Raw genomic sequence first — 16,543 nt, 5'->3', positions numbered from 1 at the left:
ATTCATTTATTGAAATACATTTTAATAATTACATGTATCATAATGTCACATTACTATCCCAATAATTATTAAATACCACATGAAAAAAAGAATGGTTACATTACTTAAGTTGCATCAAAAACTACCACAGATGAAAAAGCTTGGACAATAAGTAAGAAAACATTTGTTGTGGCAAGATTTTCTGTGTGTATGGTAGCAAAACTTTTGAAAGTAAATACCATATCATGCTATATAGTGGATGCAGATTTAGAAACTTAACTTGGATTATCAGCATGAACTTGAAAAGCAACACAGCAATGTCTTCTTTTCACAGTGTGAATTTGGTATTTTATCCTATACAGCACTACAGCATGAGTATGACAAACAGACCACAAAAACAGTGACTGCAAAAAAAGAAAAGAAAAGTAGTTTCTTGGCCAATACACCAGGGATAAAATATGAAGAGTACTAAGGACAGAACACAAATTCATTTCACAGTAAATACAATACAAAACATACAGTATAGTTGGATAACAAATAATATGAGTTTATAAAATTCCATTTTAACATTATTTACAAATGTTTCTCCTTACATCTTTCATCCATAACCTCCATACATTGAGCAGCGGGTTGATCTTTAGCAATCTGTGACCCAAATTCAAGAGTGGCTGCCCAGAATCTCATCCAAATTTATATCTTTCATCCAATCATCATTCCCAGAGCCAGACTTGAGCAGAGAGTCTATGAAGTCTGAATCTGTGTTGATCCCTGGAACTGTGTTATCTCCCTCGGGGAGGAAGTCAAAGGTCAGTCTGTTGGCCCGGTTATTCTGGTAGCTGCTATTGCTTGGACTTGGCTCTGCAAAGTGGCCTGCTGGTACCCTCTGTTCAGGAGAGGCCTGGTTCAGGTTCCCCACTGCTGATGGAGATCCCATCATTGGCTGGCTTGGTCTTGGGCCTGTGTCTCTTATCGAAGGGTTAAGAGGGAGCATCCCAATGTCTGGTGCTACCTGGTTGGGAGGGCCTATGATCCTCTGTGGGTATGGGAGGTTTGGCATGTCCATCTGCGCACCCTGAGACTGTAGTGGATTGGGTAGCCGCCTAACACCGAGTCCAGTTGTCACTTGCTTGTTGGCCGAGCCCCAGCCCATGTTGACATTTTTCATCAAGCCTCCTAGACCCTGTCCTGGTAGCCCCGAGGAATGCATGTCAGCTGTCGTTCTTGGGTGTTGTACACCTGCTACATTGTTCATCCCAAAAGAATTTCCATGCGTGTTAGGACCCAGGAACCTAGCTTTATTTTGATTTAGTCCAATTCGATTCGGATTGTTATGTTGCTGGAATTGGCCGATACACGAACTCGGACGACAATCAGTTGCAATACCAAATCTGCGGTCCGATGGACTTATCTTAGAACCAGACCCACTTGAGAGATGACATGACATGGACTGTATGTCATTCTCAGGGCCATTGCTGGAAGACTGGGAGGAATTTTGACCTATAGAGATATCAAGAAAATGATTGCAATGGTAATTGTATGGTAAATCTTCTCTTCAGCATTTAAAGCATTTTTGACCAATCAGAACTGTACAGTACCTGTGAAGATGTTTCCTTGTTGAACTCCCACCATGCCTCTTGCCTGCTTGTAATCAGGCGGCGGTCTTGTGAGATGACGATTGAACTGATCATGTGCATTGTCTTTGTCCTAAATAGGAAAGACAAAGTTGTGAATGCAGATAAAGTGATTAATCAACTCTACCAAATTCTCACAAAGGCTGAGCGGCTTATTAATTGGCAATAGCCGTATGATTTAAGAAGTAGCTTACTGAATTGCTAATGGGGTGCTGTTGTTGATTAAGCTGTCTCTGCATGGCCTGGGTTTTGGCTGGACCCTTCTGCTGGTTGATGGGTGCTGGAACTCGTGGCTGCGACTGGGTTGACATGACTCCTAGGTTTCCATTGGTGGGCAGCCTCGGACCAGGAGGAACACCCTAAGCAGAAAACAAGACATATGATGGTTTAATACTAGTGTCAGTTAACATCTTAATGTTCAAATACATATTTTTCTTAGCTGAATACTTTGAGTTCGGAGTCAAGGGCCATACACAAAGCCAAAACAATGCAATAACATGACTTGACCACTAGAGGGCACAACTCTACAAGGCATCATAGATCTGGGTCAAAGATGCTATTCAACCTCCAGAATGTGGTCAAGGCTACTCCCTCTGCAGATGAAAAAGGGAGACTTGGAGAGAGGCTTTTTTTGGAAGGGGGGAGCGCGAGCCCTCCTCAAGGCCTGCTTCTCCCTTGATAATTGTGTCTAAAGAGAGTGGAAAGAATCCCTGAGACAGCAGGAAATGTGTGCCAATGGGGAGTTTAGCGCCAGCACCATGACTACCTCCATTTAATAAGCTCTCCCTAACTGATCACTATGTTGTGTTTGGCAAAGAGGTATTCCATCCACTAGAAACCAATTTGGATCCTGACACTATCACATTGATTAAAATGTTGTAGTCGGCAGCACTCTAATGAAATTGAGATAGCCAAACTAGCTTTTTGTTTGAAGTCTTGTCCAGAACGTACGCTTTTGTAGATAAATTCTCCCCATCAAGTTGTTTGAGATGTTATACATACTTGTAATGCATATTTTTCTTAGCTTTTCAGGCAGCTGTGCGGACCATTCAAGCGCTCCAAGTAAAACCTTTCTTGTGGACACAAGGACACTCTCACTAAGCTCAAGCTTCAACCAAATGCAACCATTTGTCATGAAGGAGGTTAATGTGCACCAAATGCGAGTCAACACACGCTGTGTATACAATGTCGGTCATTGTGTTGACTTAAAATGTTTCCCAGGGTGAAATGGATTAGAAATCCAACTGTGCATTTAGCAGAATCCATTACTTAGAGGACAGTTTCTTCGCAGAGGATGTATCTCTCAAGGGTGGTGACTTTGTGGTCCCAGAGAAAGAGAAAAACAGAAAGAAATGAGGGAAGTGTGTGAATGTGAGAGAATGATAATGAATGGGGCTGAAATTTGGAGAACTAACGAGACAGGATTAGAAAATGAGGGAAGTTGAAACTCTTCAGGAGTCACAAGCCATTTCACATGAGCTAATATTCACCTTCTTGCCGAGTTCAACCCACACAGCAAACCAAGCATGGCAATGAAGTTACACAGGGTCTAAAACATCAAAACAGTGGTTTCTCCTGTTACGCTAGAAAGCAGTCTCTGGCTTTGATTCATTGTATCCAGTTATCGAGAATGTGAGAAATTGTGACCATCACATACATTTTCCATGCAGAGATACACTAGATAGGGCTTATTCCTTCTTTGTTTTAAGAAAAAAACCCAATGAGGGGTGTTTGAGCATGTACAACTGAGTAATCCTCTCCGTCATCCTGATGTGTCATAAAGCTGTTTTCCATGTTTTTTTCCCCCCCTCTCATTCTTCACAAGCTTGTTGTTAATGAATACCACATGTGGCTCAGGCCTCAGAGAAGGAGCGGAGTGATTTAGTCTCCCATCCTGCGGCAGTGCAGGCAGCTGACAGTGATCCAGGCCCAGCCTTGCCGGCTCTCACACTGCACTTCCTCCAGTCTGGACTCAGGACGCTGTCCCTGGGGAGCGCCTCGGCATCTGGACTTGGCCGCGGCTCCCTTTCCCAGGAAACAAGTACTCCCTTCACAGCACTGCCAGAGTGACCTGGCAGGCTCAACCCCCGTGGCCCCTCTCTTATCCTTACTGAGGGATGTGGTGCCACAAGATCACCAACAAAAGCTGAGGAGTCATTATTTACTGCATGCAGAACCTTTATCTTAAAAGGAATACTACTATATCTGCAAAATGACAATTTGTATATCAATTACTCACCCCAACGCTTGATGAAATAAATGGGGGCTGCGTTTAACAAATGCACAATTCTTACACAACTCGTGCAGTATAATCCAAGTCTCGTTCATCCAGTCGTAAACTAACTACTTCACAAGAACATGCGTCTTTCGATAAAACTTTAAAAATACACTGCAAAAAACTGTCTCACACTTGCTCAGGCCGTCCCAACGAAAATGCATTTGTTTGAGAAGAACTGAGGCCACAACTGAGTAAATGAGTCGGATTATCCTGCAAAAGTTATGTGAGAGTTTGTAAACGGATGTTTGTACATAGCTTTGCTGTTGTTAAAAGCGGCCCCCATTTACTCCAATCCATCAAGACTTTTCTCCGGTTTTTTTTCATTCTCCGTTAACCAGGGAGGCATGTGAGAAAACAGTTTTCTTCAAGAATTTAAGGGAACACAATAGATATACAAATGTTTCCTTTTGTAGGTGTAGTATTCCTTTAAGTTGCAGTTGTCATTTGGGGTTCCACATTCCAAGTAAAGAGAGCACTATTCTAAAGAAAGCAAAGTACAAGCTGCTGTGTAGTATTTAAATTAGAATCTGTATTAGCTGAAGCTAATCACTAGGATGATGAAATTGCTGCCAAGTTTCTGTCTTCACTTGCTCTAACAGTGCCGTGTTATGCTGAGCAGAAGTACAAGTCAGTCTTGACTAAATTGTCTGCTAAATGTTGTAAATGTTAACCTAAATATACATTTTATATAATTAAACATAAAATCATACATTAGGGTACCACTATAAAGAGATTTAAAGTCAAATATACACAAAGTTCAAGCTTGTTTTACATCTTGACTTGTTCAGGTTCAGCACCTGAATTTTAAAACTAAATAGCTAAAATGAAATGTATGAATCTAGAAAAAAATAATATCACAAAATAAATGAAGAGAGGGGTGAATAGCTCAAACACACCTCAGTGTATGCTAGAAAATGCTTTTAGTTAAAATATTCCTTTGAAAAAGTACTTTCTGCACCTGTATGGAAGGCAAGTATTGCATTAAGATACCAGAAAATGTCATACCGATTAAAAAAAAATTTGGGGCGTAAACCAATAAGCTTTCTGCCTTGCAAAAATAGATACATTTTATTTCATACATAATAAATAACAAAGACCTGTAGTAACTGTCACTATACCAGGAATGTCTTACATTTCACTATTTACACCGTCATGAATACATCTTTTTAGCTTAACTACACAACACAGCTACAATACTGATGTGACTAGCTAAACTTTGTCCTTGGAATGGCATTGCGAGCCGACCACAGTAACTCAAGTTTCATAATGCATTAGTGTCCTCTACTGTAAGCTGCCAGAGATTGTATTCATCCTTTTTCTTGTGTGTGTGACCTCATAGCTGGGGAGTTGCAGAGTGGTGGATTTGAATTTTGACATGTTTGACTCAGCAACCGATTATTAAACTGCAAGAAGCTTCAAACAAGCATCGAAGCTCACATCTCTGGCTGTTTAAAAAAAAAAAAAAAAAAAAAAAAAAAAAAAAAGGTCCTCAGCCTCACTCAGTGGGAGGAAGCCCACTGCTAGTTGCTGGTGTTACGCAGGGGATCAAGGCACTCTTTCAGGACCTTTATTTCTCTGGCATTACTAATTAAATTCACTGTGGGAAGAGACTCCACTCTTTTCTCCTCTGTGAGTTGTCCCCTCCTCATTAGCCAGACGTTTAACCCTTTCCATGCTGACTGCAAAAGACAAACACCATCATCAGCCAGAACACTTGTTCTAAAACTATAAGGTGGTTCTTGTTTCTTCTTCACAATTACTCTGCAATCATAGTCCTCGCATCATGTTTGCATATATTATTTGTTCAAACAAACTGCACATTAAAATACAGTGTCCTTGGGAAAGTTTTCTCACCAAGCCTTACCCGCTATGAACTTGAGCACAGCCGCATGTCCTCAGCATTTTTAAGACCAAAGGTGACTGGGCTTCTACTTTCAGGAGATCCAGACTTTTTACATAATTTATCAAAATCTTTTTAAGGTTTTCTCATAATTTGACTTCCAGCCTCGTCTCCTCATTTCTCAAAACTGTAATTTGTCTTTTACTGCTTAGAATTTAAATTGTAAATGTCCTAAATTGATGTTTAGAACCACAAAGATATTTTTACTGATCATCACAAATGCTGACACCAAAACTAATAATAATGCTGATTTTGACACAACAAGCACTTTTACTTTTGATAACAAACTTTATAAATGTACTGTATGGTTTTTAGAGAAAATAGTTAACTTAACAAGATCATTCACAAATGTGAAGGATTTGGATAAGTCTTCCCCCTAATTCATGGAAAGCTTCTGTTAATGCAAATGTTTTAAAGGAAGTATAAAGAGCCAATGAAAATGGACAGCATTACGTTCTGTTTAAAGTGTAAATATCTCCCTGGTACAGTATAGTGGTAAAACTGGTTCTGTTTTACCCATTACTGATGATGTATTTGTTAGCCTACCTTGTTTACTTCCATGTCATGAAAAATCCCTCCCTCCTCCCACCCTCTCCCAGTCACTCAAGCATTTCCCTTGATCTGTAGAGGTTGTGAGAGCTCTCTTGTGTGGCTCGCATTATCATTTCACACAAAGACAGCTACAGATACTGTTAGAGCGAAATTGAAAGAGGGGACGGTCTAAATCTCCCCAATCATAACAAATCAGTGATTCAACCTCCGGCACCGGGCTAAGCAGATTACTGTCATTTTCCACCACTTGTCCCTTGTAGCCAACAACCTCCAATTAGCAAATCCCGCTGTGCATATCTGTGCCCTGACGGGGAGCCACCATGACAAGCAGAGAAATTAGAAGTCCTGCATGTTAATCTACCATGCTCTGGCAATCTGTGTCATCGTCAAAACACTTTCAGGGGAAATACATATTCAAGCAAACAGCAAAGGCACAGTCAAGCAGCTACAACAATGGAAATAAGTCCCAAAACAAACAGCATTGCATTGTTGCCGTTTTGGACAGCAGGAATGGCTGATGTAAGAAAACTGATGAGGAAGACAAGAGAGTGAGCATGACTGTTGTGCATAATGTTACTATGCCTTCATTTTACGAAATTATATTATTTAGTTTGTAAATAAAGTGTCTGAAAATACACAAGCCAGTCATTCAACATCTTCTGAATAAAAGGGTCAAAGAAATGTGTAATTAGTCAAAATTGTACATTTAAGTCAAAGCACTTTGGGACACTATATATAGATTATGGTTATTGCCATTAGCTAAAGTAATGCCTTATCTCATCTTGAAAAGATAATATACCTTTCCATACAACAAAACTGCGCTGCAAATTATATTTTGAGGGAAACGTATCTTCTCCCGGATTAAGTTTGTTTTTTAATTTATTACAAATACATCTCTAATCATAACCTCTGTAGGGACTTGGAAAGGTGGGTCAAACATACACAGGATTTTTACCCAGGACGCCACTGTTCAAGTCAACATTCACTTATTCTAATTTATCCGTAATCCATAATTTAAATAACATAACAAAAATAAAATTCTAAGTCCGACCATAATATTTTTTTAAACCTAACAAAGTACTTTTGCTGCCTAAACATAACCAAGTAGTTTTGTTTCGTTTCAATTTACTACACGCTAAAACTGTGATTCTGCAAAATACATCTCCCTTGCGACGTAATTGGGAATGCAGTTACGCTGCATTGGAGCGGAATTTTGTAGGAGTCAGGGTTGTACATGAAAGTAGATATAGGTCACTTGAAGACCTTGCTACTACATTTTGGTGATTTCAGTGTTTACAGTATAGTTGGTTCCCATGCTCCTTTACAGTTGTAAAAAAAATGCTTTTGATATGATAAAAACTGCTTACTCATCAGCCTAAGCCCAAGCCCAAGGCCGTTTTGTTCCCAAAACATTTGGAGATACAAGGTGTTCACCTAATAGCAATCTTATGGGAAGATATTTGAAAGAGTCCTTACCTGACGCTGTTGCGACAGTTTGAATGGCAGCCCTGCAGGAACCGGCTTGGGTTGCAGGCAAAGAGCCCCTGATGTGGAGATCTGTTGGTTCTGGAAGTGGAGGGCTGAATGTGGTTGATTCTGGCCAGTCAAAGGCAACTGTTGCTGCTGGGCTGAAGTCTTGCTCACCGAGCTTGCCATAACAGGCATCGGCTGGCTGGCTGAATGGGGTGCTTTGGGGCTGAAATGTAACGTGGGCTTGGTGCTGAGACCCTTCATGTCCAAGTGGTGGGAGCCATTGTGGCCATTTGACTTGAAGAGGCAGTTGTTGATCCCTTTACTCTGAGAGCCAATCCTCTGCTGGCTAAGCGAGGCCGAGGTAGAGACCTTGTCCTGGGGGAAGGCGCTTGTGGACGAGTGGGTGCTCATGGTAGGAGGCCAGTTGGTCAACCCTGCGGGTGGTGTTTGGTGGTGGTGATGGAGCAGAGAGCTCGGCTGCTGCTGGTTTGCCGCCATCTGCTTCAGCTGCTCTGCGTGGGATATTTCTGGCCAGCAGGGCAGGGCTCTGGGGTGGCCTGCCTGAGTGTTAGCTTTCTGCGATGTGTTGGTAGAAGAGGTGCTGGTCAACGTGAAAGAAGGTCCTGCTGAGGCTGGTCGAAGCTGTGGCGAGCCACAATGAACCTGGCCAAAATCTGGGGAGTGCTCCATCTTTATCGGCTTGTCCATTGGGGAACACAGACTGGCAGCTGCTCCTGCTGAGCTGGGCCGACCTAGATCCAAACCGAATGTATCATCCTGCTTCAGCATCTTCTCAAACTCCAGATCATTCAGCGTGGGCACGGTCTTTGTCAGCTCATCAAAAAGATCCTGGAGATCTGGGTCGATCTGACCACCACCTTCATCTTTGAAGTCAAAAATCATCTCTGCATTTGACTGGCCACAAGACTGGACCTCAATGGGCTCTTTTTTCATTTCTTTCAGGGTCATGTTGAATATGTCTGAGCCCACCCCATGGGGCATCATGTAATTCTTCCTCTGCATGCCCATGGTTGAGGTCCCTTGCAGAGAATGAGACTGGGTTAAGTTGTGGTTGCAGGCCCCATGTCCAAGACCACCGGTATCCACACGCATCCGTTTAAAGTCTGATCCAGAGAAACCACAGGAGAGCCCATTCTGCTTTGGTGCGTGTCCTGGTGCATGTCCCTCAATCTTCCTTCGCAATGATCCTTGAAGCTGAAAAACACAACAGAATTGAGTTTTAAAAACATTTAAGAGAATACTTGCTACCTTCCCCTCTGCTTCCTTTCATGCTCTCATTGTTAACCGGGTAAGGTTTTTTTTTTTTTTTTTAAAGACCTCCGTGGCAATGCAGTCTGAAGAGTAACCCACAAAAAAATAATTTTCTTAACAAGACTTTAATTATTTCACTTGATTCAAAAGCAGTCTTGTGAGCCAATTTAAATCATGGTGATAGTTCTGAGTTTGGGTACATTAACATTTTTTACATCCATGCTCAAAGTATCACCATGTCAGTTACTTTAATTACACAATTTGCTCCAAGGCCTATAGATGCTGCACACTTGACCAGCTTGTGAAACTTAGGAAGATTACTTTTATTAATAGACTTCTATTATTTTCAATTCAGTAGAATAACTTTTGATTTTACGAAAGCGATGACATCTCAAATGCTTTATTCTGACATAAATCACCCAGTCACATCACTTTGTGAAATAAAGAAGATACATTCAGATAACACATACATTTCATAAACAGTTTTATTTAAACACTTGCAATGCATCAATGAGGCAAAATGGTTTGATATAATGCAGTTGCAGTGCAGTGGATGGGCTGAGAAGATAGCTAAGGATCTGATACAGTCGACAGACTGCAAAGAGAAGAATGGAGTCTTTGTTTCCCTCATTTGCATACATTATATTTTCTTCCATTGTGCTTCCTTAGATAGAGTTTCTCCTTTGTGGCTGAGATTCTGCTTAACATGCTGGTGCAGATATCTGACTTCCTTTTGTCCTACCCCCATGTCTTTATTTAAGGTAATAAGCACATACTGTATAGCCATGACTCACAACTCAAACCACTCAGTAACATCGCCATAAAACTGAAGCATTAAGATCCCTTACAAAATGTGCATGTTATCATAGTAAATATAGCACAATTAAATATGTATATTTTCAGAAGCAGATATTGTTATGTCCAAAAAAACAATGGAATTATTTCCTTCACGAGTTTATGAGTCATTAACACTAATTCACTGAGTAAGAAATTGTCTATCTACTGGCAATCTCATGCGCACTGTTGTATACACATAAAAATGACTGATTATCTGACCATCTTTTCATGCTGTGCCTGCATGGAAACGAAACGGCTTGGGTTGTTCGCCAACCTGAACACAGGAGAGGAGTATCAGTGTGTTGCTTATTTCACTGTGGGAACAAATTTGAGTCATCTCCACCTGCTGGCACACATTACATTAAGATGATTCATAGCCTGAGGGTTGTGAGTGATCCTGCAGTTTCACTACATTTCTACTCGGTGTCTTTATTACCTCCGCTAATGCTCTCAACAATTGTTCAGAGATGCAACTTCACATTTAAATGAAGGCACAAATATGTCTGTGACCTACAAAGCCTACTTTAATAAAGCTAATTAGCGTTTAAAACATATTGAATGAATGTGGATGGATGATGATGATTGTGTTGATGACTGCAATGTGTGCTGAGAGGGGGCATTGAAATGATCAATTCTATTCAGAGGATCATGCCAGTGCTTTGCATTTAGCTCAGAAGTAGACACAGTTATGCTTTGGAAAATGTTCTGCACTAATGTTAAGTATGATTGCAAATAGATTGGTTCAAGTTACCATTGAGATTTAATTTACCATTGAGTTTTCATTAAGTACAGTAGGAAAATCAACTTGCAAAGACTTAATGTGAAAATCTTGCAGATTTTAAACTATCAGAGTTATATAGTGTGAAAAAGGACTGCAGTTGTTACTGACATTCTCAGTGTGTCTGGGGCACAGCTGCAAAATCTGTTGTTCTTCTGAATCCCAGTAACGCACTTTGGAAGGAAAAAGAACTGAAGAGCGCTACTTCAGCTTTGATAGCAGTGGGGCGCAATGCCGCTCAAATACTTCCTTGTTCATGTCACTTTGTCACTAAGGAAAATGGCATTCCAAAATATGGTTGCAGAGGATGATATGGATGCAGATTTTTTTCAGTTTAGATTTGACAGTGTAGATTGTTTTGGCCGACTCTAATATTCAGCCGTATTCAGCTGTATTTAGCTGGAGAGGGGCCGCTTCAGGCTGCAGTAGCTGCGGGGAGGATATGGCCAGCCGGGACCCTCCAGAATCTGAGGTGCCGTGAGCAAACACTGAATTCCCCTCAGATGCAAACAGAAACAGAATCTTTCAGCTGTAATGAATGTTAGCGTGGGCAGTTTTTGTTGGATGATGTGGCCGGCGACAACCCAGACAGAGCGAACATAAAAGTTTTCCTCCTCACTGGGACAAAGGTGTGCTGGAGACATTTTTCAGGAACCCGAAGAAAAGCTGGAAAAGACAATTGTCATCGTATTGTTTTTTATTTAATGGTCTGCCTCTGAAGGAGGAGTGAGAGCCAACAACAAGACGCCCCACATCAAGAGAGATCTGCTTTTTCTGTCAATATAGCACACACTGGGGAATTTATTTCCTAAGTGGATTACATTTACGGTCAACACTGATTGGACAGCCACAAAACAAGGTGGCAAATTTTCCCTTTAAAACTTGCTTGAGACCGATGACAACAACCAGTATGAACACAAAAGAAAAGCCCATCTCTTTAGGCTTTAGACAAAGAGAGAGCTGGAGTGAATGTTACCGGTTTGTTTCCTTTATTTTTGGACAATTTTATGTTGTGACTGTACTCCTGCAGCTGGAGGCAGAACCCAGTTTCAAAGCTCTTTGAAAACATATAAAATATTTTTAAACTCAGTAGTCAAACAATAATCAAAGACACATGTTGTGAAAAGATTCCCATAAGTTTAGTAAATTCTTGCATTAAAACGTTCTTGTTTGACATGTGACATTTGTAGCTTTTATATAACAGGGCAGCAACTGAATTTTAACAAACTACAGATGACAAATAGTTTAATGTTATGTATTGCCTAAGTCAAGGTCTTTAGTTCTGAACTGCTGCAATGAATAGTAACAATGGAGTTCATTCATAACTAATAATGTAAAATGCACAATATTTTAATTAATTGTCAAAAAAAGTTAGTATGGTCCTGTGCGTTGCATGCAATTCAGTATTTGCCTATATGCACTTTTTTATGTATGTATTTAAATAATATTAGGCTTGTGTGCATCAGAGTTTACGTGGAAAATGCAATGCCTGCAAAAGAAAAGCAACTACTATTTTTGAAGTTAGATATACTTTGCCACAAAAGTAAACCTCAGAAGAAAAGTTCTTAGCATAGACTAGAGAGAGAAAAATCTTGTCAGATGATGTAATGACTGGCTGTATGATGCAAAGTTAATACAGAGACCATTTTAACTTGGAGATGTTCCATAAGTTCCTCCACAGTAGGTCTCATTCACAAGCTCCCTTCTGCCATCTTCACCGAAATCCAGACTATTAAACATTGTGTCTCTCTATAGCCTACCGGACATCTGTTTTTCTCCAAATGCAGATGAAAACAGGCCCTCTAGTGTGTGCAGCTCATGCACACTTTCTCTCGTTCCAGAGGGCTCTTTCTGGAGAAGACAGACAGCAGTACTCCTCATGGTTCAAGGCACTGTCTGAGAAAACACATCATGAATAATGGAAAGGACGGTGGATGCGTTGCGAAAAAAGCCATTGTGAGACAGCCCGGGTTGCCTAACTACTGCCTATGTGCCTCCAATCAAGAGAAGTTCTTAGATCAAATTCAAAACTGAAGTGTAGCCGAGATTTTGTCAAGGTTGGATCACCGTCGTGAGTGCGTCGTTCATTTGGGTAAAAAAATATATATGTCTAAGCTCAGACACACTTTTTCCCATTTCCAACAAATGTAAGGACCATCCTGTTCACTCAGCACTCAGAAGCAGTGGCCTCCTAGCTGGCCTGAAATCCTCATGACAGATCTCCTTGTGATCTGGAAATAGATTTTTTGATTAACATTTAATGAGCTTAGAAGCTCTGAATCACTTTGAAAGTGACTCCTGCTGCACGAGAGGCTCAAACGTAAGCATTACATACTGATCATCTTAGGGATGAAAGAATAACTGCTTAAATCCATTTTCTTTGTTTGCACAATGTTATTCACCCACTGTCAACGTCTGGATTAGTAGCAAGCAGAGTGTTCATTCAAGGATTTTATTGCAAAATTTAACGCCAACAACTGAATTTGCTTTCTAGAAGTTGGAAAGCCTTTCATCTAAACTTCTCACAGCTCCAGTAAACAGGAAAAAACACAATGTACTTTGTGGAACCAATCTAAACTACCTTCTTTAGTTAAATTAGTTGCAATTACCCAGACCATAATTTTAGCGAATCAAACATGGATTTCATTTTTGAGCATGACATTTTCGATTCTGATAATTGATGCCCTTTGACTGTGGCAGTGAGGAGCCTGACCTTGGCCATGTCAGCAAAAGCTATCTATTCCTGGGAGCTGGAGGGCTGGTAGCCCGTGTGTCAAGCTGAGCAGTGTGGTGATGCTAAGCGCTGTGGATGGGGCTCCGGGTGAGCCTTCACAGGGACGCAACACCGGGCCTCCTGGTGCCATCTGTCAGTCCATTGGCACAGCCCTCAGAGCCACGCATGCTTGAAGGGTATAGGTTTGCGAGTGTTCGAAGGTTTTGTGTTTGAGCATGAGGGCATGGCTCAACAAAAGATAGAGCTTTCCAGCCTTTAATCTATTCACCAGTGTACTGAAACATGTTGCAATCCGCTCCTGTGAGAGTTAAAAACCTCCCTCTCGGCATTTGACATGGAAAAAACAGTCCCAAAATAAAGGAATAAATACCACTATTGTGTTCCTAGGGAGACATAATATTTATGCGGTTCTGCAGGTTGCATACTGTTGCAAGAGGGGATTTCAGCTCTTTTATTGCCAGATAAGAAACAAGAGCCCTCAGACCAGTGCCAATGTCATACAAAATTCAGCTATCTGCTTGCAGAATGCTGAGAAAGTGTGGAGTGCTCGGTTTAATTATAGGGTTTACTTGCTGCCTAAAGCTGTAAGTCATTATACTATATCTAGAGAAATTGAATAAAACATCCTTGGTAACTTGAAAAGTTTAATTATTTAAAACGAAGGTAAGGAAGCTGAGGCTGCTTTATCTTTCAATTTATAGTTTCAGTCAAATCAGGTCAGGGGAGGCTGCTTTATCTTTCCTGTAACCAGTTCTCTTTTTTCAGTCTTGTTTGTTACCAAGTCATGGCTTGTTTTTTAATCAGCAAATGTCAGGTAACCGCAAGGTGTGAACAATGTATTTGACACAATGATATAACAAAAAAGTTACAGAATAACCACGATTAGATGACGCCAACAGGAAAAAAAATGTTTCACAATACTGACAATTAAGCATTTTTATTTGGAGTTTAAGCTAAACTTTAAGCTTTTTTTGGCTTTAAGCCTCACAAAGACTCAATTTAAAGAAAATATTTGCATTGCACTAAGAATAAAGAAAATGACAAAACTTTTTGGGGCAGCAACAAGCAATTATAACTGAACTTATATATAAACTAGAAGGTCACTCGGAGATCGCAGACCTCTGTGTAGGCTATGGCCTATCTCTCAGTGTTAACAAAAGTGATGAATGAATAATTTGTATATGCGCCCAGTAATTCTGGTCCACTCCCAAATTGAATAGGTTTTTCCTTGGCCCATGCCACACCCTTACACCAAGTTTCATGAAAACAGGCTAGTTTTTTCGTAATTCGGCTGACAAACGGACAAAAAAACGTTTTAGGACGAACCAGCAGGAAATACTGAAATCTATCTAAGGTTTACACTGTAGCAGACAAGAGCTGCTGCTTTGAAAGCTTGGCAGCTACTTATAGCAATAAATTAAAAAAATGTTCAGTATGTTTTGGCTGACAAAAAGGTAACATTGGTAGGCTTGATCCTTTTTTACACATATTAGCTATCATGTTTTTTTTATTTAACCCTTGTAAACATCATATTCCCATAACAAAAGAAACATATGTAGTCTGTTTCTATAGGGCATGTGCCATAAGGTTGCACAGGGATGTGCGTATAGGTTCATGGTGTGCTTCCCTAATCAGGCTGGCGCGTGTTGGGACGAAGCAGCGCACTGCAGAGGTGGGCTACTTTTGGCTCATCAGCACTTTGCATCCCCACACTTCCTGACACAGTTGTATTAGATTGAGGCTGCCCTCCAGAGAGCAGGCAAGAGAGAAAGATGAGCAGCAGCGGCAGCAGGAAAAAAAAAAAAAAAAAAAAGAGAGAGAGGCAGCTTTGTGGCAGCCTCTGGGAAATGGGAAGAGATGATAAGAGCTCCTTTGAAGAGAAATCATCCATTATGTTTACTGAAGGCCAATTTTTTCTGCCAGTTAATGTAGCTCAGCTCCAACATTCCATGGAGAAACTTGCTATTTTAATAAGAGGCAGCTTGCACACAAAAAGATCCTGTTGGAGACACTTCCCATTCAAATATCGGCTCTCCATTATCCAAATTCAGAGATTAAAAGCCAGCATTCCAGTCACTTCTTGCTTTGGCATGTCTTTTGTTCAAAATCAAGCAGATGAGTTTAATGTGATATCCCCGCGGCTAAAGGAGGCAGCTCCGAAAATATGCACTGACCACAGAAGAAAATATGTGGAGCCCTGTAACAAAAAGGTGACAAGTAATGCTGCTATCTCTGCAGTCACCAATCACTGCACACCCATTACAATGATGAGAAGCCTGAAGGGAGAGTGAGTGGACAAGGTATGTAAAGCTGAATCATTAGTCAAGCTGATTTTTTTAACAAATGTATTCCATCAAATTATTCTTGACATGCTCAGGTAGGTTGAATGGCCAATTAATTGTACATAATATGCATTGAGTATATTCTTGTGTCAGGAAGAGTTCAAGAGCTGTGGTTCCTGGCAGACAGATTCCAGGGATGGCAGTGAAGCAGTGAAGTGATCCTGGGAACAAATATGGGGTGTGTTTGTTGTGTGGGAGGGGGCAGGCAGGCCGACTCTGTCAAGGCATCACCGCAGCACCAGCGAGGCCACGCCACTGCAGACGTACCACAGGTCACCAACATTGCAGTGACAAGCCGTCACATCACATCACCCATGGCCATGTGGCTCACAGAGCTCCTGACACTGCTGTCGCCTCTCATCTACATGTCATTCTTAACCACAGAGACATTTACTGAGGGGGACTGAGGGCTCCCACACTCAGGAGCATCCCATGCAGCGCGCACTGCTGCAGCTTCCAGAGGAAAAGGGATACCTTCGATAAATGATTTAATGTGGGAAACTGCAGGATGTGTTCAAATTCCCTGGCCACTGAGCAAATTTGATTTAACTGCCACATCCTGATCTTTAGTCACAGCATATTTTTTTCCCTATTAAAGGCGACTACCACCTCTGTCTTCACCTAGTCTTTGTAAGAGAGGGAATGGCGATGGACAGGAAGATGTCACGCCATTTCACAAGCGCAGAGCTAGTCCCAGATACATCTCATGCCTTCCAACTGCATGTAGGCTAAGCTGCTATTGTAGGGTCTAATTTAGTGGTAACACA

At 41.0% G+C, this 16,543-nt stretch overlaps 1 protein-coding gene across 1 annotated transcript in view; it reads right to left on the bottom strand.

Annotated features, from left to right (window-relative positions):
* zmp:0000001236 (mastermind-like protein 2) overlaps positions 1 to 16,543 on the bottom strand; it is a 36,042-nt gene continuing 19,499 nt past the window's right edge. The window contains exons 2-5 of the mRNA XM_054598266.1: positions 7,817 to 9,028; positions 1,805 to 1,969; positions 1,575 to 1,683; positions 1 to 1,476 (exon numbers count right to left, since the gene is read on the bottom strand). Of these exons, the coding sequence (XP_054454241.1) occupies positions 638 to 1,476; positions 1,575 to 1,683; positions 1,805 to 1,969; positions 7,817 to 9,028 (2,325 nt within the window). The 3' untranslated portion in view covers positions 1 to 637. The remainder of the gene's footprint in view (positions 1,477 to 1,574; positions 1,684 to 1,804; positions 1,970 to 7,816; positions 9,029 to 16,543) is intronic.

Source organism: Anoplopoma fimbria, chromosome 1, assembly GCF_027596085.1.
Source record: "Anoplopoma fimbria isolate UVic2021 breed Golden Eagle Sablefish chromosome 1, Afim_UVic_2022, whole genome shotgun sequence".
NCBI lineage: Eukaryota > Metazoa > Chordata > Actinopteri > Perciformes > Anoplopomatidae > Anoplopoma > Anoplopoma fimbria.
This window is presented reverse-complemented; position numbering and strand designations above follow the sequence as displayed.